The sequence below is a fragment of the Varanus komodoensis genome, unplaced genomic scaffold, assembly GCF_004798865.1.
Source record: "Varanus komodoensis strain SLA01 unplaced genomic scaffold, ASM479886v1 scaffold49, whole genome shotgun sequence".
In the NCBI taxonomy this organism is placed as follows: Eukaryota; Metazoa; Chordata; class Lepidosauria; order Squamata; family Varanidae; genus Varanus; species Varanus komodoensis.
The window spans coordinates 3,773,656-3,787,535 of NW_025336072.1; the positions used below are offsets into that span (position 1 = coordinate 3,773,656).

The 13,880-nt window shown below is 44.5% G+C and overlaps 1 protein-coding gene across 6 annotated transcripts in view; it reads left to right on the forward strand.

Annotated features, from left to right (window-relative positions):
* Nucleotides 1-11,081: 11,081 nt before the first annotated feature.
* DOCK1 (dedicator of cytokinesis 1) overlaps nt 11,082-13,880 on the forward strand; it is a 550,659-nt gene continuing 547,860 nt past the window's right edge. For all 6 annotated transcript variants that reach the window (XR_006416228.1, XM_044445702.1, XM_044445703.1 and 3 more), the window contains exon 1: nt 11,082-11,273. Coding sequence is in view for 5 of the 6 variants with exons in the window: in XM_044445702.1 (XP_044301637.1) it covers nt 11,228-11,273 (46 nt within the window). In the remaining variant the exon portion in view is untranslated. The remainder of the gene's footprint in view (nt 11,274-13,880) is intronic.

The following is a 13,880-nucleotide window of genomic DNA, read 5'->3' on the forward strand; positions in this document are numbered from 1 at the left end:
AAACATACTAGATCATAGAGCATGGGTAATAAGCAGGAAGAGCTTGAAGCTCTCCTGGAAATAGGAGGGTATGATCTGGTGGGAATCACAGAAACTTGGTGGGATGAAAGGCAAGTCTGGAATGTGAACATAGAAGGGTATCACCTTCTTAGATTAGGGGAGCTCTGGATGCGAGTGATCACTCCATCCTTTGCTTTGAGATCAGGGGACTGGGGACGTGCAGCAGGTCGAGCACTAGAAGCTGGGACTTCAAGAGGGCCAACTGAAGGCCAGACTGGGGAAAGTCTCCTGGGATAGGTTACTGGAAGGTAAGCGAGTTCAGGAGGGGTGGATAGCACTCAAAAGGGAGGTTTCGGAGGCGCAAGCCTTGACGATACCTCTAGTCAGTAAGGTGGGGAGGCGGAGGAGAGTGCTGCCATGGATGTGAAAGGAGGTGGTTAGAGGGATTAGATGGAAGAGGAACCTCCGTAGGAAATGGGTACTGGGGGAAACAGACAAAAGGGTATACCGGGAGGAGGAGGCCCGTTGCAGAAGGATTCTTTGCAAGGCTAAGGCTGATTACGAGCTGAGACTTGCCAAGAATAGCAAGAGCAACAAAAAGGGCTTCTTTCAGCATGTAAATAGGAAAAGGAAGGGGAGACAAGTGGTGGGACCACTGAATAAGGAGGAAGGAGATCCAGTGACTGATATGAGGGAACAGGCACAGATGCTAAATGACTATTTTGCCTCTGTGTTCTCCCCAAAGCAGGACGGGGGATATCCGCATAGGAGATTAGATGAGGCTGGGGACTTAGGGGCACAGATTAGAGTCACCCCCCTTGAAGTCAAGGGGCTCCTCAGGGCATTGGACATTACAAAGGCGCCAGGCCCTGACGGGTTACACCTGAGAGTACTTAGAGAGTTGGCAGGGGTTCTTCCACTGGCCTCCATTTTTGAGACCTCGTGGAGAACAGGTGAAGTTCCAGAGGACTGGAGGGTGGCATCAGTGGTCCCAATTTTCAAAAAGGGTAATAGAAAGGACATGGGGAATTATAGATGGGTTAGCCTTACGTCCATTGTAGGAAAAACAACGGAAAGGCTCATAATAGAGGAGATCTAGTGATGCTAGATAGGGAAGGGAGGCTGACAGCCACACAACACGGCTTCTGCAAAAACAGGTCCTGCCAGACAAACCTTGTGGAATTCTATGACAAGGTTTCGAGATGGCTAGATGGAGGGGATGCAGTGGATGTGGTATACCTGGATTTCAGCAAGGCCTTTGACAAAATGCCCCATGATATCCTGGTGGAGAAACTGAAGAGTTTTGGGATACATCAAAGCACTGTCCGGTGGATTAGGGCATGGTTGACTGATCGAAAGCAGAAGGTAACCATTAGCGGGGAATCATCGGGATGGCGGCCAGTGACAAGCGGGGTCCCCCAGGGCTCTGTCCTGGGGCCGATCCTGTTTAATCTTTTCATTAACGACATGGAAGGGGTGAACAGTCTGCTGATCAAATTTGCAGACGACACTAAAACTGGAGCAGTGGCCACAACTGAGGAGCAGGTATTCCAGATCCTTTTGGATCTGGACAGACTATGGAAGTGGGCAGGAGACAACAGGATGGCGTTCAATGTGGATACGTGCAAGGTCTTGCACTTGGAGCATAGGAATAGCTGTCTTAAGTACAGGTTAGGTGACAAGTGGCTGGAGAGCAGCACTTGTGAAAGGGACCTCGGGGTACTGGTTGACTGCAGACTAAACATGAGTCAGCAGTGTGATGTGGTGGTCAAGAGGGCGAACACCACCCTTGGTTTCATAGCCAGAAGTGTGGCTTCTAGATCAAGAGAGGTATTACTACCACTCTACACGACTCTGGTGTGCCTGCAACTGGAGTATTGTGTTCAGTTTTGGGCCCCTCATTACAGAAAGGATATAGCCAGGTTGGAGTCAGTGCAGCGTAGGGCCACAAGGTTGGTGGCCGGTTTGCAGGGGATGCCGTATGAGGCGAGACTGAGGGAACTGGGTCTCTTCAGCCTGGAGAAGAGGAGACTCAGAGGGGATATGTTGGCGACATACAGGTATGTGAGGGGATGTCACATGGAGATGGGTAGAGACCTGTTCTCCCCTGCAGAGGAAGGCAGAACGCGCTCCAGTGGAGCAAAGCTCAGGGTGCCAAGGTTCCATTTGGATGCCAGGAAGCACTTCCTGACAGTCAGGACCCCAAGGGTGTGGAATGGGCTTCCACAAGAGGTCATTGAGGCCCCATCGGTGTGGGTGTTCAAGAATAGGCTGGACGTCCACATGGTGGGCATGTTGTGAGTAGAGCCGGCTGGTGCCAGAGGTCAGACTAGATGGCCCAAGAGACCCCTTCTGACTTGCTCTGTTTCTATGTTTCTATATTTACTTATAATTCATAGGAGTACATTCCCATAATCGAGACAGGAAGGCACAGCATGAAGAAAAAATTAGCACTGAGCAACCTGCATGAATAATTGCCTGCCACTAAACGGCTTATTAAAGAGAAACTACAATTTCAGAAGACACTCTCTGTGTTGTCTTATTATTCTGAAGACTGAATATAGTGTGTGTGTACGCACATGTGTGGGCATGCATGTGTGTGAATGAGAGCAAGTGTGCATGCACACAGTTTTTAGGACTTTTCCTTAGTGGAATGCTTAAGTTCTACATTAAATATAATATTTAGTGCAGCAGGAACAAAGTCCGTATAGATGCAAGGTGTGGCAAAATATTACAGTGTTTGGATTTTTAACTTACCAGTCCTGTGTACTAATTTGAATAAACATACATTAGATTGGGCAGTGATACATATACAGCACAAATATATGCATGTTTACTCAGAAAGAGATGCCACTGGTTTCTGGGCTCAGTCCCAAATATGTGTGTTTAGGATTATAGATAACTGTTATGGAACAATAAACAGTGTACTAATTTGGGTCACAAATATAACACTATATGTTAGGGATAATGAGTGGAGCTGGCTGAAGCCAGGCATCAGACTAGATGGCCTGGGAGGCCCCTTCTGACTCACTTTTTCCCTATGTTTCTATGTTTTTCTGTGTTTCTATGTCCTGGCCACAATGCAGCAGCTTGCAAACAGCATCTTTAATTTCATTTCTTCCAAGGTGATTGGCTGCTGCTTTCATTTTCTCCTCAAAAAGCAAATAATAGTGTTAGCATCCATATGGCACCAATCAAATTCTGGTCGATGTACAGTTTGAGGTATCATCTGGGAATCTGTATAGGCAAATCCTTGATTGCAAGTCTTAGTACAAAAGTAACATCCTAAACAACATAAGATAAGCTGCTCAAGTATAAGGTCAATGTGACTAAAACTGCAAAGGACAAACTGTTGTAAAGTGGAGTCATAGTGCTGAACTGGGGATTCAAACTGCAAAACCACAATTTGACTTATGAGAATACGCTTTAATTTACACATGAAATAGTACAGCCAGGTAGATCCTGGTCTGAATGTTCCCACAACCCAATCTCTTTTTAGAAAATATGTATTACTTTGGTGGAAATCATGTGCATCCATACCATGTTTCACAACTGCTTTGACATTCCTGGCCCATTAGAGCAAACAAGTGAAAACTTTTTGTCAATCCCAAATGTATAATGGAGGAATACTCTGAGCATGCCCACTTACATCATAGGACATTCAAGACTATAGAAATAAATTGCTTGCTTCTGCTGTTCTGATGCTAAACACATTTACTTAGGAATAGGGTAGAAAGAAAAGATGCCGATGTCTGTTGGCCTTGTTTGCTACTGTCACCATCACCTGCTGGTCAGTCTATGAAAGGAACTATGATCTAGTTCTGAAGTGTTCCCTAGTCCCAGCTGAGTACCCTTAAGACACCCTTTTGATCTGACTATGCAGAAATGCTCATTTTTAAGCTGGCTGAAAACTGAATCAAGAGGCAAGGAATCACCCTGCATCCTCTATTCAGTGGCCAGCATCAAACTTTGACCCATCTGCTGTAACTCATTTTGATTCTAGCCTTTGGGCCATTAAGCTATTTGCCAAAGTTCATTCTTTCTTCTTAGATACCCCTCAGTTTGGTGTGACTCAGCTGTGAGAATAAAACTGTGGATTGGTTGAATTTTAATAATATTCCTCCTCTTTCTTAGCATAATTATCTGCTCCACCCTGACACACACTCCACATTCCTTCTCCCATGTAGATTCCTTGGACCTGAAGGAAAAATTGACAACTGTACCTGGATCATGGGGAAAGGGATGGGAAGAAGAGGTGGCTGTGGTGCTATTTGCTGCCATTCCTCTGCCTCCCACTGGATGAAGCCATTGGGATCCCCACCTGCTATTCCCTGCAACCCAGATTCAATTCTTGAAAGCAAGTGCAGCACCTCTCCCATCTGACTTTTCTACAAGCAAGCACCACTGAAGACAATATGATTTAGTGCTGAGTAGATCTGCATCTGGGTACAATTTCAGCTAGTTGTAGCTTGTGAGGAGAACAGGCAGCATTGTATTTACTGCCCAGTTCACTGGGCAAGTCAGAGGAGAAGAGAGAAAGAAGCCATAGGGAAAGTGGGAAAATAATTGAAGGCTATCTGACTTATTTCCTTCTCAGAACTGCTGCTGCTTTGTTCAGGTCCAACATGTCATTCCTCTTGCAGCACCACTTCCTTGCAAACAGTACTGGAAGTTTATCACACACTGAATAAATATCTAATCTATATGGAACACACAGAAACATTGTGATATAACTGCTCAGAAGAAATCTGGAATATAATGGTGGAAATAGTGTAGTTTCCCCCAGCCCATGGTCACCAATGCAACCTTTTCCAAACTTCTTGCACATCCTGAAATATTGGCCTTCCTGCACTGAGAATAGTTCCAGGCTTTTCATCACTCCATTGTTCCCTTTATTTACCCTTTCAGCTGAACCTTCCCTATTTCAGGTGCACTGCCAGATGGCTACAAGAAAGGCAGATGGCTACAGGAAAGATGGCTCTTTCAGGCCCATGTGAATACATTTTAATTCTCCCAATTTAAGACCCATTTTAGTATTTTTTTAGTATTGTATTCTGCTGACAATGTTAAGTGCTGAGATGGTTTTATTCCTGCCTGCTTTTTTGTTTTCATTCTAGAGTATTTTTATTTTTTGTTTCAGTTTGCATTTTATGTTTTTAATGCACTTTTAGCAAAAAGGCTGTACAGTACACCACCCATTAGGTGGCTTAAAAGTACAGTAAATAAATGTATCAAGGTAGTGTCAGAACTGTGCCATCTTATTGATCTGAAATTGTCGACAAGACACTGCATTCTTCAAGTTCTATAAAAGATGTATGAACTCCATAAGCATTTTGGTAACTTTCATAACGTATGGACATGGATGAATTGACTATGGAAGCCCCTTAGCTATCTAAAAGTCCTCATGGAATATACTTTGTCCACTGTTAAGCTTCAGCAGCACTCCATTCTTCTTAGCTTCTAGCTATCCGTATGTTTTCTATTTCCTTAGCCTGACTGCTGCCATAATAACCTAAAAACAGATCACTAAAAAGAGTAAGCTACAGAGACGAATGCAAAGAGGTAATGTAATAATAAAAGACAACTAAAATGGAAATATATCAAAATGCAACACATTTTCAAATTTCTGATCACAGGTTTTGGTGCAAAATTCATAAAAGATTTTGTGAGGAGTAAGATAAGGGAAATTGGTTTGATTTGGTTGTTACCAGTGATGAAAGTTGGAATTCAGAACTTTGGCAGGTACTCAGGGTGGTTATGCCTAGTCAACAGTTAGTTTCCAGAACCAGAATAAACATCAAAATACATGCAAAGTTTGTTTGTATGTGAGTGGAAGACATAACAACTACTGTCTGGGGCATACAAGTTGGGATGAGGAGTTGTGCTTTGGGTTAGCTGATCAATTTCGAGAAGGCTGATATTGTATCATACAAGGGTGAGGCCTCAGAAATGTGAAGTGCAAGTGGTATGTAAGGAATGATAATAAAACATCAGAGAGGAAATAAGCACAATATGTCTCAAAAAGCCATCCTATGATTATAATAATTCTACAGTTGATTACAAGCTGGTAGAAAATGACTTGGAAATTATATAGGACAGCACATCAATGTAAGATCCTATATACTTGTGACTGTTCTGAGGATATTCTGGGTTTCAGGAAAATAAAAGGCTGTGGCTGCCAGGTAAATGCTCAGGTAACAGTAGATTGTGCTTAAAATCCAGATACGTAGGAGTCACAATAGAAATGCTTTATATTGTTCCTTTCACCATAGCAATTAAGCATTTCTCAAGTTACAATATTTTAAAAAAATTAAGGAAAGCAAGAGTGAAACACTTTGAAGTTTGTATTTTCTACAAGTTGTCCTTTTAGGTATGAAGTAATTTTAATATGGTAGGTGACAAACCAGGAAGGGCAGAGGATGAAAGACTTCATCTTCCAACCCCAAGGCAAAAATACCTACGAGTGATTCAGTTCATCACAATAACCTTTGAATTCAATAACACTGAGGTTCATTTACAACAGGAATGAGAATCTGCAGTCTCTTCATGTTCTTTACAGATAAATTACAGTAGTGAAAACTAGGAGCTACATTATGCCATCATACAGGAGTGAATTTGGAAACCAAGAAAAAATAAATTGTAGGAAAAGTATAATGGAAAACCTGCATTTGGCATGAATTATCAGACTCCATTCCACCTGTGACCTACAGTAAATATTTGATTGTCACAGAACTGAAACAAAAAGTGTATGTTGTGAAAACTGAAATGTAAGGAAGATTCCAGCCTACAAATAAATAGGTTCAAAAGGTTAATGGGATAAAACTGACATTTCTGATCACAAACTTTCCTCAGTTATCCTTACACTAATGACAGCCAAACTAGACTATACTCTTCCACGGTTCGGAAACTTTAGCTAGTGCAAAATGCAGCTGCACTGCGCCAGTGTTCTGGAAGTTTTAAGACAGTCCATAGATCTACAACCCATGAGCTCTCAGGATTAAGTGGGAGAATGCTGGCCTTCAGTGTACCCACTACTTCCACTTTTACGCAACAACCTATGATCGGCTAACTTCTAGGTTTTTTTTGCAGGTTTTTTTGGAGCAAGACAGTTAATTGACCAATAAAACAGGTTTAACCGCTAGCTTGTTTAACCCTTAAATAGTCTGCTGATCTACATTTACACTTCACGTGCAACAGTTTACAAATTAGCCTTCATAGGTTGTAGAAGTAGAACTGGCGTACAAGTAGGAAGCAAGACACTTGCAAGACACCCCCTCCCCCCATTGCACACATATACAGAGTGGGAATATGGAGCAGAAAACAGAAGAGAGGTGGGCGGAAGAGAGGTGAAGATGGCGAAGATGAAGAAACTAAAAAAGGATTGAAAGTAAGTAAAATATAACTTTTAAAATCTATTTTTAATTATAGCCTGGGGCTGGCCAGCCGCTGCCTCGCCAAGCCCTGGGGGGCCAGCCATGCAGCCTTCTCCGCACGAGCAAGCAGTTGCCTCGCTGTGCCTGCCCAGCCTGTGTTCACCACCACCTTTCAACTGGCTCCCTGTTGAAAAAGTTTGAGGACCCCTGGCTTAGTAGGTGCAAGATGATTAGAGATGAGACTGCAACAAATTTATGACAATACTAAGGACTAGAGGAACTGAATCCAAAAGGTATCATAAAATGTTATCTCCCAGAAACGTTTCTAGCTGTAAAGCTCTTCCTCTAGGGCAGTGATGAAAAACCTTTTAGAGACAGAGTGCCCAAACTGCAACCCAAAACCTACTTATTTATCACAAAGTTCCAACACTGCAATAAAACCTGAATATGATACTGCAGATTCAAATATGCCAGGGGGACAGCACAACATTACTTAGAACATCTCTTTGCTAAATCTTAGGTATCGAATTTCAATTTTTTATAAGAAAACTCAAAGTTAAAATCTTGTGTTAATAAAAATGAATGTATTAAAACTCACAGCAAGTCCAAGCAAATCCTTGGCAGCGCACTGACCAGCCATGCAAAAGCTTGGATAAGTCGCGGCTACTCCTTTCTGAGCATGTGCATGGCCCCTATGTGCACTGTTATCCGATGCTCTGCTGCTGGGGCCATGTTGGAGCGACTTGGCTTACATACCGACAGAGAGGGCTCTGCATGCCTGCTGTGGCATGCGTGCCATAGGTTCGCCATCACTGCTCTAGAGTATTTTCCTTCTTCTTCAGCTTTTGCAAGAAAGAGTAAATAAGTCCTTCCTCTAGATACTTGCTCCTTCTCTACCATATTATAGGCTTGGCTTAATTTGAAGTCTAAGTATAAAATTTTGCTGACTGCTATACAGCCTTATTTGGAAAATGGCAGAAATGGTTGGAAATACATTTTACCAGCTTTGAAAAAATCCAGTTACCACAAATCCATAGTTACCACAAATGCCTCGAACTAAATCAAAGGTGAACATTATGTATCTTTAATCACATTTAATATAGAAAACTGGAGAATACTATCATTTCTTCAAAAAGTTATTGCCAAAAGGCAGATGTAGTGCTTCTGGCTGGGCAGCTAAATTATGCTCAGCATGTTTATACTATTATAAAATTGCTCCCTACCTAAAACTAAGACTACTCTTCTAACCATGGGAGTAAATTCAATTGAAACCTGTGGGGTCTTCTTCCTGAGTAATTATGCTCAGGATAAGGCAACGTGGCAGTATCAGTTGAACCCCATGCTATAACATCTGCTTTTCCAAGCAATTTAAAGAGGCAATACAAAATCTGCAAGTTGTATTGAAGTCAGTCTAAAAGCAGTGGGCCAGTTCCATGTTCAAAGAGACCTCAGCTATACATTGCTGGTGGGCAGCTTGGTGTGTCGCAAGGGAGGAAGTGTGGCAACTGGTTTTGGGCAAGTCTTCCCAGTTGGGTCACTTAGAAGACAATAACAAGCAAATAGATGCAATCAACCCTTCCTACCTTAATTTCTCACTTGTTGATCTGAATAGCGGCAATCTCTGTTCACTTTGCTATTTCCCACTGGGTGGCAGTGCTAAGCTCACCTTCTCTACTTGCTTATATTTGCCTCAAGGAGCAATTTTCCCTGCTTCTGTTCTCTCTGGGGGACATGGCTGTTGGGATCAGCCATTAAGATGGTCTGAGTAAGTGAATGTGTATACATCTCGTATCTGCCTCTAGTTCAGGGAAACGGGCACCCTCATGCTAGAAGTTGTTGCTGCCCAGGCCCAAGTCAAACACTGAGGCAGGCTTCAACAGACATGTCCACCAAAGCAAGGGTGGTGCTGCCCTCTGGCAAACATAATGAAACAACTGTTCTCCCAATATTGAAGCTGTGGAGATGTGTGGGATCAATCAAAGGAAGAGCAGGGATGCATGAGAGGAAGATGAAGTGGCTGCTCCTTCTGTGATCAACTTCGCATGCTGCACTGCCCGGAAAGAAAGGGTGAGTGAGCAAGGAGGCAAAGGCTAATGTTCATCCTCTCTTTCTTTCTAGACTAGAAACACAGCCACATTCCACACTGTTGCAATGCCAAAAACAAGAGAGAGAAGGGGTTGTTGCAAACCTCCACATGTCCACTTAGCTTGCCATTGTTTTGAAGGAAGCATTGGGCAAGTGATGGTAGTCACTCCCCTTCCCTATCCTCATTGTGCACTTGCTCTTTGCCTCTGGAATGGTCTACCTGTTTGTGCATCCTATTGCTTTGAATCATAATGCAGAAGAAAGAGCAAGCAAGGTGGGGAACAGAAAATGGCTGGTTCTCAGACTCACTCATTTTTTCTCATGGAATAGTATGGAAGATTGGGTTAGCTGGGACAATCCCCCCTACCACATCTCTGGGAAGCAGGGTGCAGGGACTGAGTAAGAGTAGTTTGCTGCACCTCTGTGACTAATCCTTTATTTCCTATGGCCCAGAAGGAGACAACAGGTGTACAGGCAGATGCCTGTACACGCTTTCCTTCTAGACAGCATTGTGGGTACAGTTCTCCTTGCTGTGGTGCCCCTATGAGGGAAAGAAGAGGCAGTTTTATGCAAGATGTAGTGGTGGTCCTTAGTTTGGATGTTTTCAGAAAGAGAGTGGTCAAATTCATGCAAGATAAGAACATAAGAAAAGCCATGCTGGCTCAGGCCAAAGGTCCATCTAGGCCAGCATTCTGTACTCATGGTGGTAAACCAGCTGCCCAAATATCACTAGGGTGGGACTATTGATGGCTACTAACCCTCAGGCCTATATACCACCCTTAGTATCCGAGGCAGTATGTAAACTAATACAGGACTATCAGAGGCAGTGCACAATTGCACACCATGGCTGGGGATCATGTGATGCTGCGTTCATTTTCTACTTACAGGCTTCCAACAGACAGCTGACTGGCCAAGGAATGAGCAGAATGCTGGGATGATGAGCCCTTGGGCAGATCCAGCATGGCTCTTCTCATGCTCTTCTGCAGTTGCTTCAGTCTCTTGCTTACACACTTCCCTTCCCCCCACCCACCCCCAGTGGTAAACTCAAAGGGGGGGTCTGCCTAAAGCCAACTGGACGTAGGAAACGACGACCTGGGGGTGTGGGGTTGGTTTTCCGTTCTTTTCCAGCTCCTGAGGAAAGGGAGAGGAAGGAACAGCGACAGCTCTCCTCACTCAGTGGGCTGCTGCTTTCTATACACAACAAAAAAGGCAGCGCTAAGTGCCAAAAGACCAAGCCAAACCAAACCGTGCTTACCCTCGGGCGCAGCTAGACCCAGACAGCGTGCCCGCTGGCCCTTAACACAATGGACTACCGTTGTAACCTTAGGCACGTTCACGTCTACAAATCAGTTCCCTTGTTCTGCTTAGTGCGACTGACTGATCATTATACACGCACAGGCTTGGCGGTTCATGGATTGCTCTAGATTACCCCGATTGGATTGGACAGCATGAGCGTGAGGAAGTGAATTTTTGGACAAGAGCCAGGGGCCCACCAGGTAAAAGCGCCTAGAAGCCATTCTTGATCGTACTTGAAGCCCAGCTGCGGCTGCTTGGGTTGCCTATCAGGGAAGGACTGGGAGGTCCTCCAAACCCCTGGCTCCGCCTGTACCACATGACTTCTCCTTTGATTGCAAACTTTTTCCTCCTTGTCCCGTTGCAGCTGCTACTAAGGCTGGAAAATGGCGGCTCACTAGGCTCGCGGCCGTGCGCATCCCTGCCATCCTGACTCTGCCCTCCCCGACGGCTGGCAGGCTCGGTTTCCCTGTGCCATGACGCGCTGGGTGCCCACCAAGCGGGAGGAGAAATACGGCGTGGGTGAGCGGTCTTGTTTTCCTTCCCCCTTTCCCTCCCTCCGGTTTCCCGGGATCATCTCTCTTGTTGCGCTTTTCTTTGCTAGCAGTGGCTGCAAACTTCCGGACAAGTTTTGCGACGAGTTCAGTCGGTACCAATCTTGCGCCGGCTTCCAGAACATCAAAAAGCGCCTATATGCTGCCCCGTTCGCTTTCTGCTCCCGCCTCTGGAAGCGGGCCCGCCTTGTTTCCTTCGCCTGGCGTTCATTGTCTTTGCGGGCTGCCTAGGAGACTCCCAGTGTTAGTATTTGAGGAGACTGCTGTTGTGGTGGAGAGTTGAAGCAGCAGGAACAAGAGAGAACCGTTTGTCCACTTCCAGAAAGGCCCGCGCAGGCGAAGGGTGGGGTCCGAAGGGGCTGTTGTGTTGCTCCAGTTCACACTGGAAGGCGGGCTGCCTCTAGAAGGAGCGGCTTGTATCTTTCCTGCCCCTTGGCTGCCTTCCCGTGCGCTGCAGTCCTCCCACCTTCCTCCTCTCCTATTGGAGCAGAACTGTTGCTGTTCGCCCAGCCCGGGCTTTTAGTGCTCTAGTAGCCAGTTGCGTTTCTTTCTGTCTGTTCTGTCTCTGATCTTTGAAAGCTACCGTCTTGATTGCGTGCGGGAGTCCGGATTAGTGGCTTAGTTCTGAGACTTGAATTTCTTTCCACCTCCGTGGAGCAGACTTAGACGGTACGCGTCACAGTGACCCGAACTTCCTGTCTTGGCGCCCGTGGAAATTTTTCTGCGCCTTGAGACGGATGGAAACTTTGTCCCTCGTAGACTCTCCTCTCGTTCTTTTCGCATACTGCATACTTGTTGCTAGTGGCTAGTTCTTTAAATGCGTCTGGATCCCTGGTGACCCTGCCACATCTTATCTGGACCTGCAACCGGTTTGCTCCCCATCTCCCTGCATAATTTGATTAGAATTTGTGCTCTCAATAGAATTAAGAGAAATCTTAGTTGATTTCTGTTTGAGTTTGAGTCAGCTGAGGGCACAATCAATGGAGATGCCTGGGAAGTATCAGAATTTAGAAGATATGGACATCCTGTTAGGGTTGGAAATAGCATGGAGCCAGTGCCTACATGTGTCCTGGAATGCCCTCTTTACCACTTCTCGGAGGTTCATCTTATGTCCTCAGAGAAGCAGCCAGTTCTCAGTTCTTTCCCACATGGGCGACAAGGCAAAGGAGAGCAGAGGTAGGAATATTTAAAACTTCTAGACAGCCATAGGATTCCTCTGCCCATATTTATAAACTTGAATAAAACCATGGAGGAAAGCACATTATTTCTGTTTCTCTTCTGTGTGAGGAATGCCTAATTTAAGAATATGTCTGCTAGTCATGGATTTTAAGCATATAATTGCAGTTTAGTGGTCAATATTGAAGTGCAGGAACTCATCATGAGAGCTTCCACAGCCATTTCCCCAAGAGCAATTTGCCCTTCTGCCTGTGGGGGGTCGCAGTTGGGATTGACACTTTGGTTAAAAACTATGTCACAAACTACTAATAAAATCTCACAGTTCACTCAATTCATTCTCTGACTAGGTACCTAAGAGTAAGCTCTATTGAATTTAGGGCTCCTTAAATGTCAGATACAATGAACTGGAGAAAACATCTTGAGCCAACTAAAATGCAATTTTGAGCTCAGAAGGTGGAACCTGTGGTGCTAAAGATGTTGTAGGACTACATTTCCCATCAGCCTCAACCAACATTGCTATGGCTAGGCATGATTGGTGTTGAAGTCCCAACATCATCTGGAAGGTTGCAGGCTTCCTCTCTATGTTTTAACTTTATTTAGAAATGCAGATTCTATTGTAGACTAGTGTTACCTTTTAAACTGACAGTGTGGATTATGAACTCCATCAGAGAGAGTGAGAGAGAGAGATCCAGACTTTGCTAATTTCTTAGTATATTGGGTTGTCAGGACATGTGAACTGGGTCCTTATGTGACTTCAGCTTTCTTCTTCTAATAAAAAGCAATCTTGAGCAGAAGACTGGAGGGTGGAGGGAATAGGGGAAGAAGAGGAACTGCTTCCTCTCTGTTACCTGTGCTCTCATTTTCTCCAAGCTGCTTTTCTGCAAAGAAAAAAAGATTATAGAGCTTTATTTCTTCTCCTGTTGCTGGGAAAACCATGGGTGTGTGTGGATGGAGAATTGAAGTGGCCATCTCCCGTTCTCCCCTGAGCATGTCCTCTGTCTTGTTCTTAGCACATGTGCTGTGTTTGTAACATCTAGTTGAGCTTTACACAGCTGTTGGGAGGATAACTGAGATAACACACACAAAGTGCTTTGCCTAGTACTGACTTAATGCTAAGAATTTATATGTTGAAAACAGCATGTAATACTCTGTGGATGCTAAATACATCTCAGTAAATTTTTGCTGTTAATTATGACTCCTTTCATTTCAAATACTGACCTGTGAGGCTAGCTAGTGAAATGATCTTGTGCAGAAATTTTCAACAGGCCAAAAGGTCATTAAACATTAGCTGTGTTTGTGTTGCCTTTGTAGCTGGGATCTGCTATGTGGTTAGTGGCTGAGTGCCTGTGTCCTGAGCACTGAACTGGCATCTGCAAGGAAGGGAGCCTCTGAAACACTG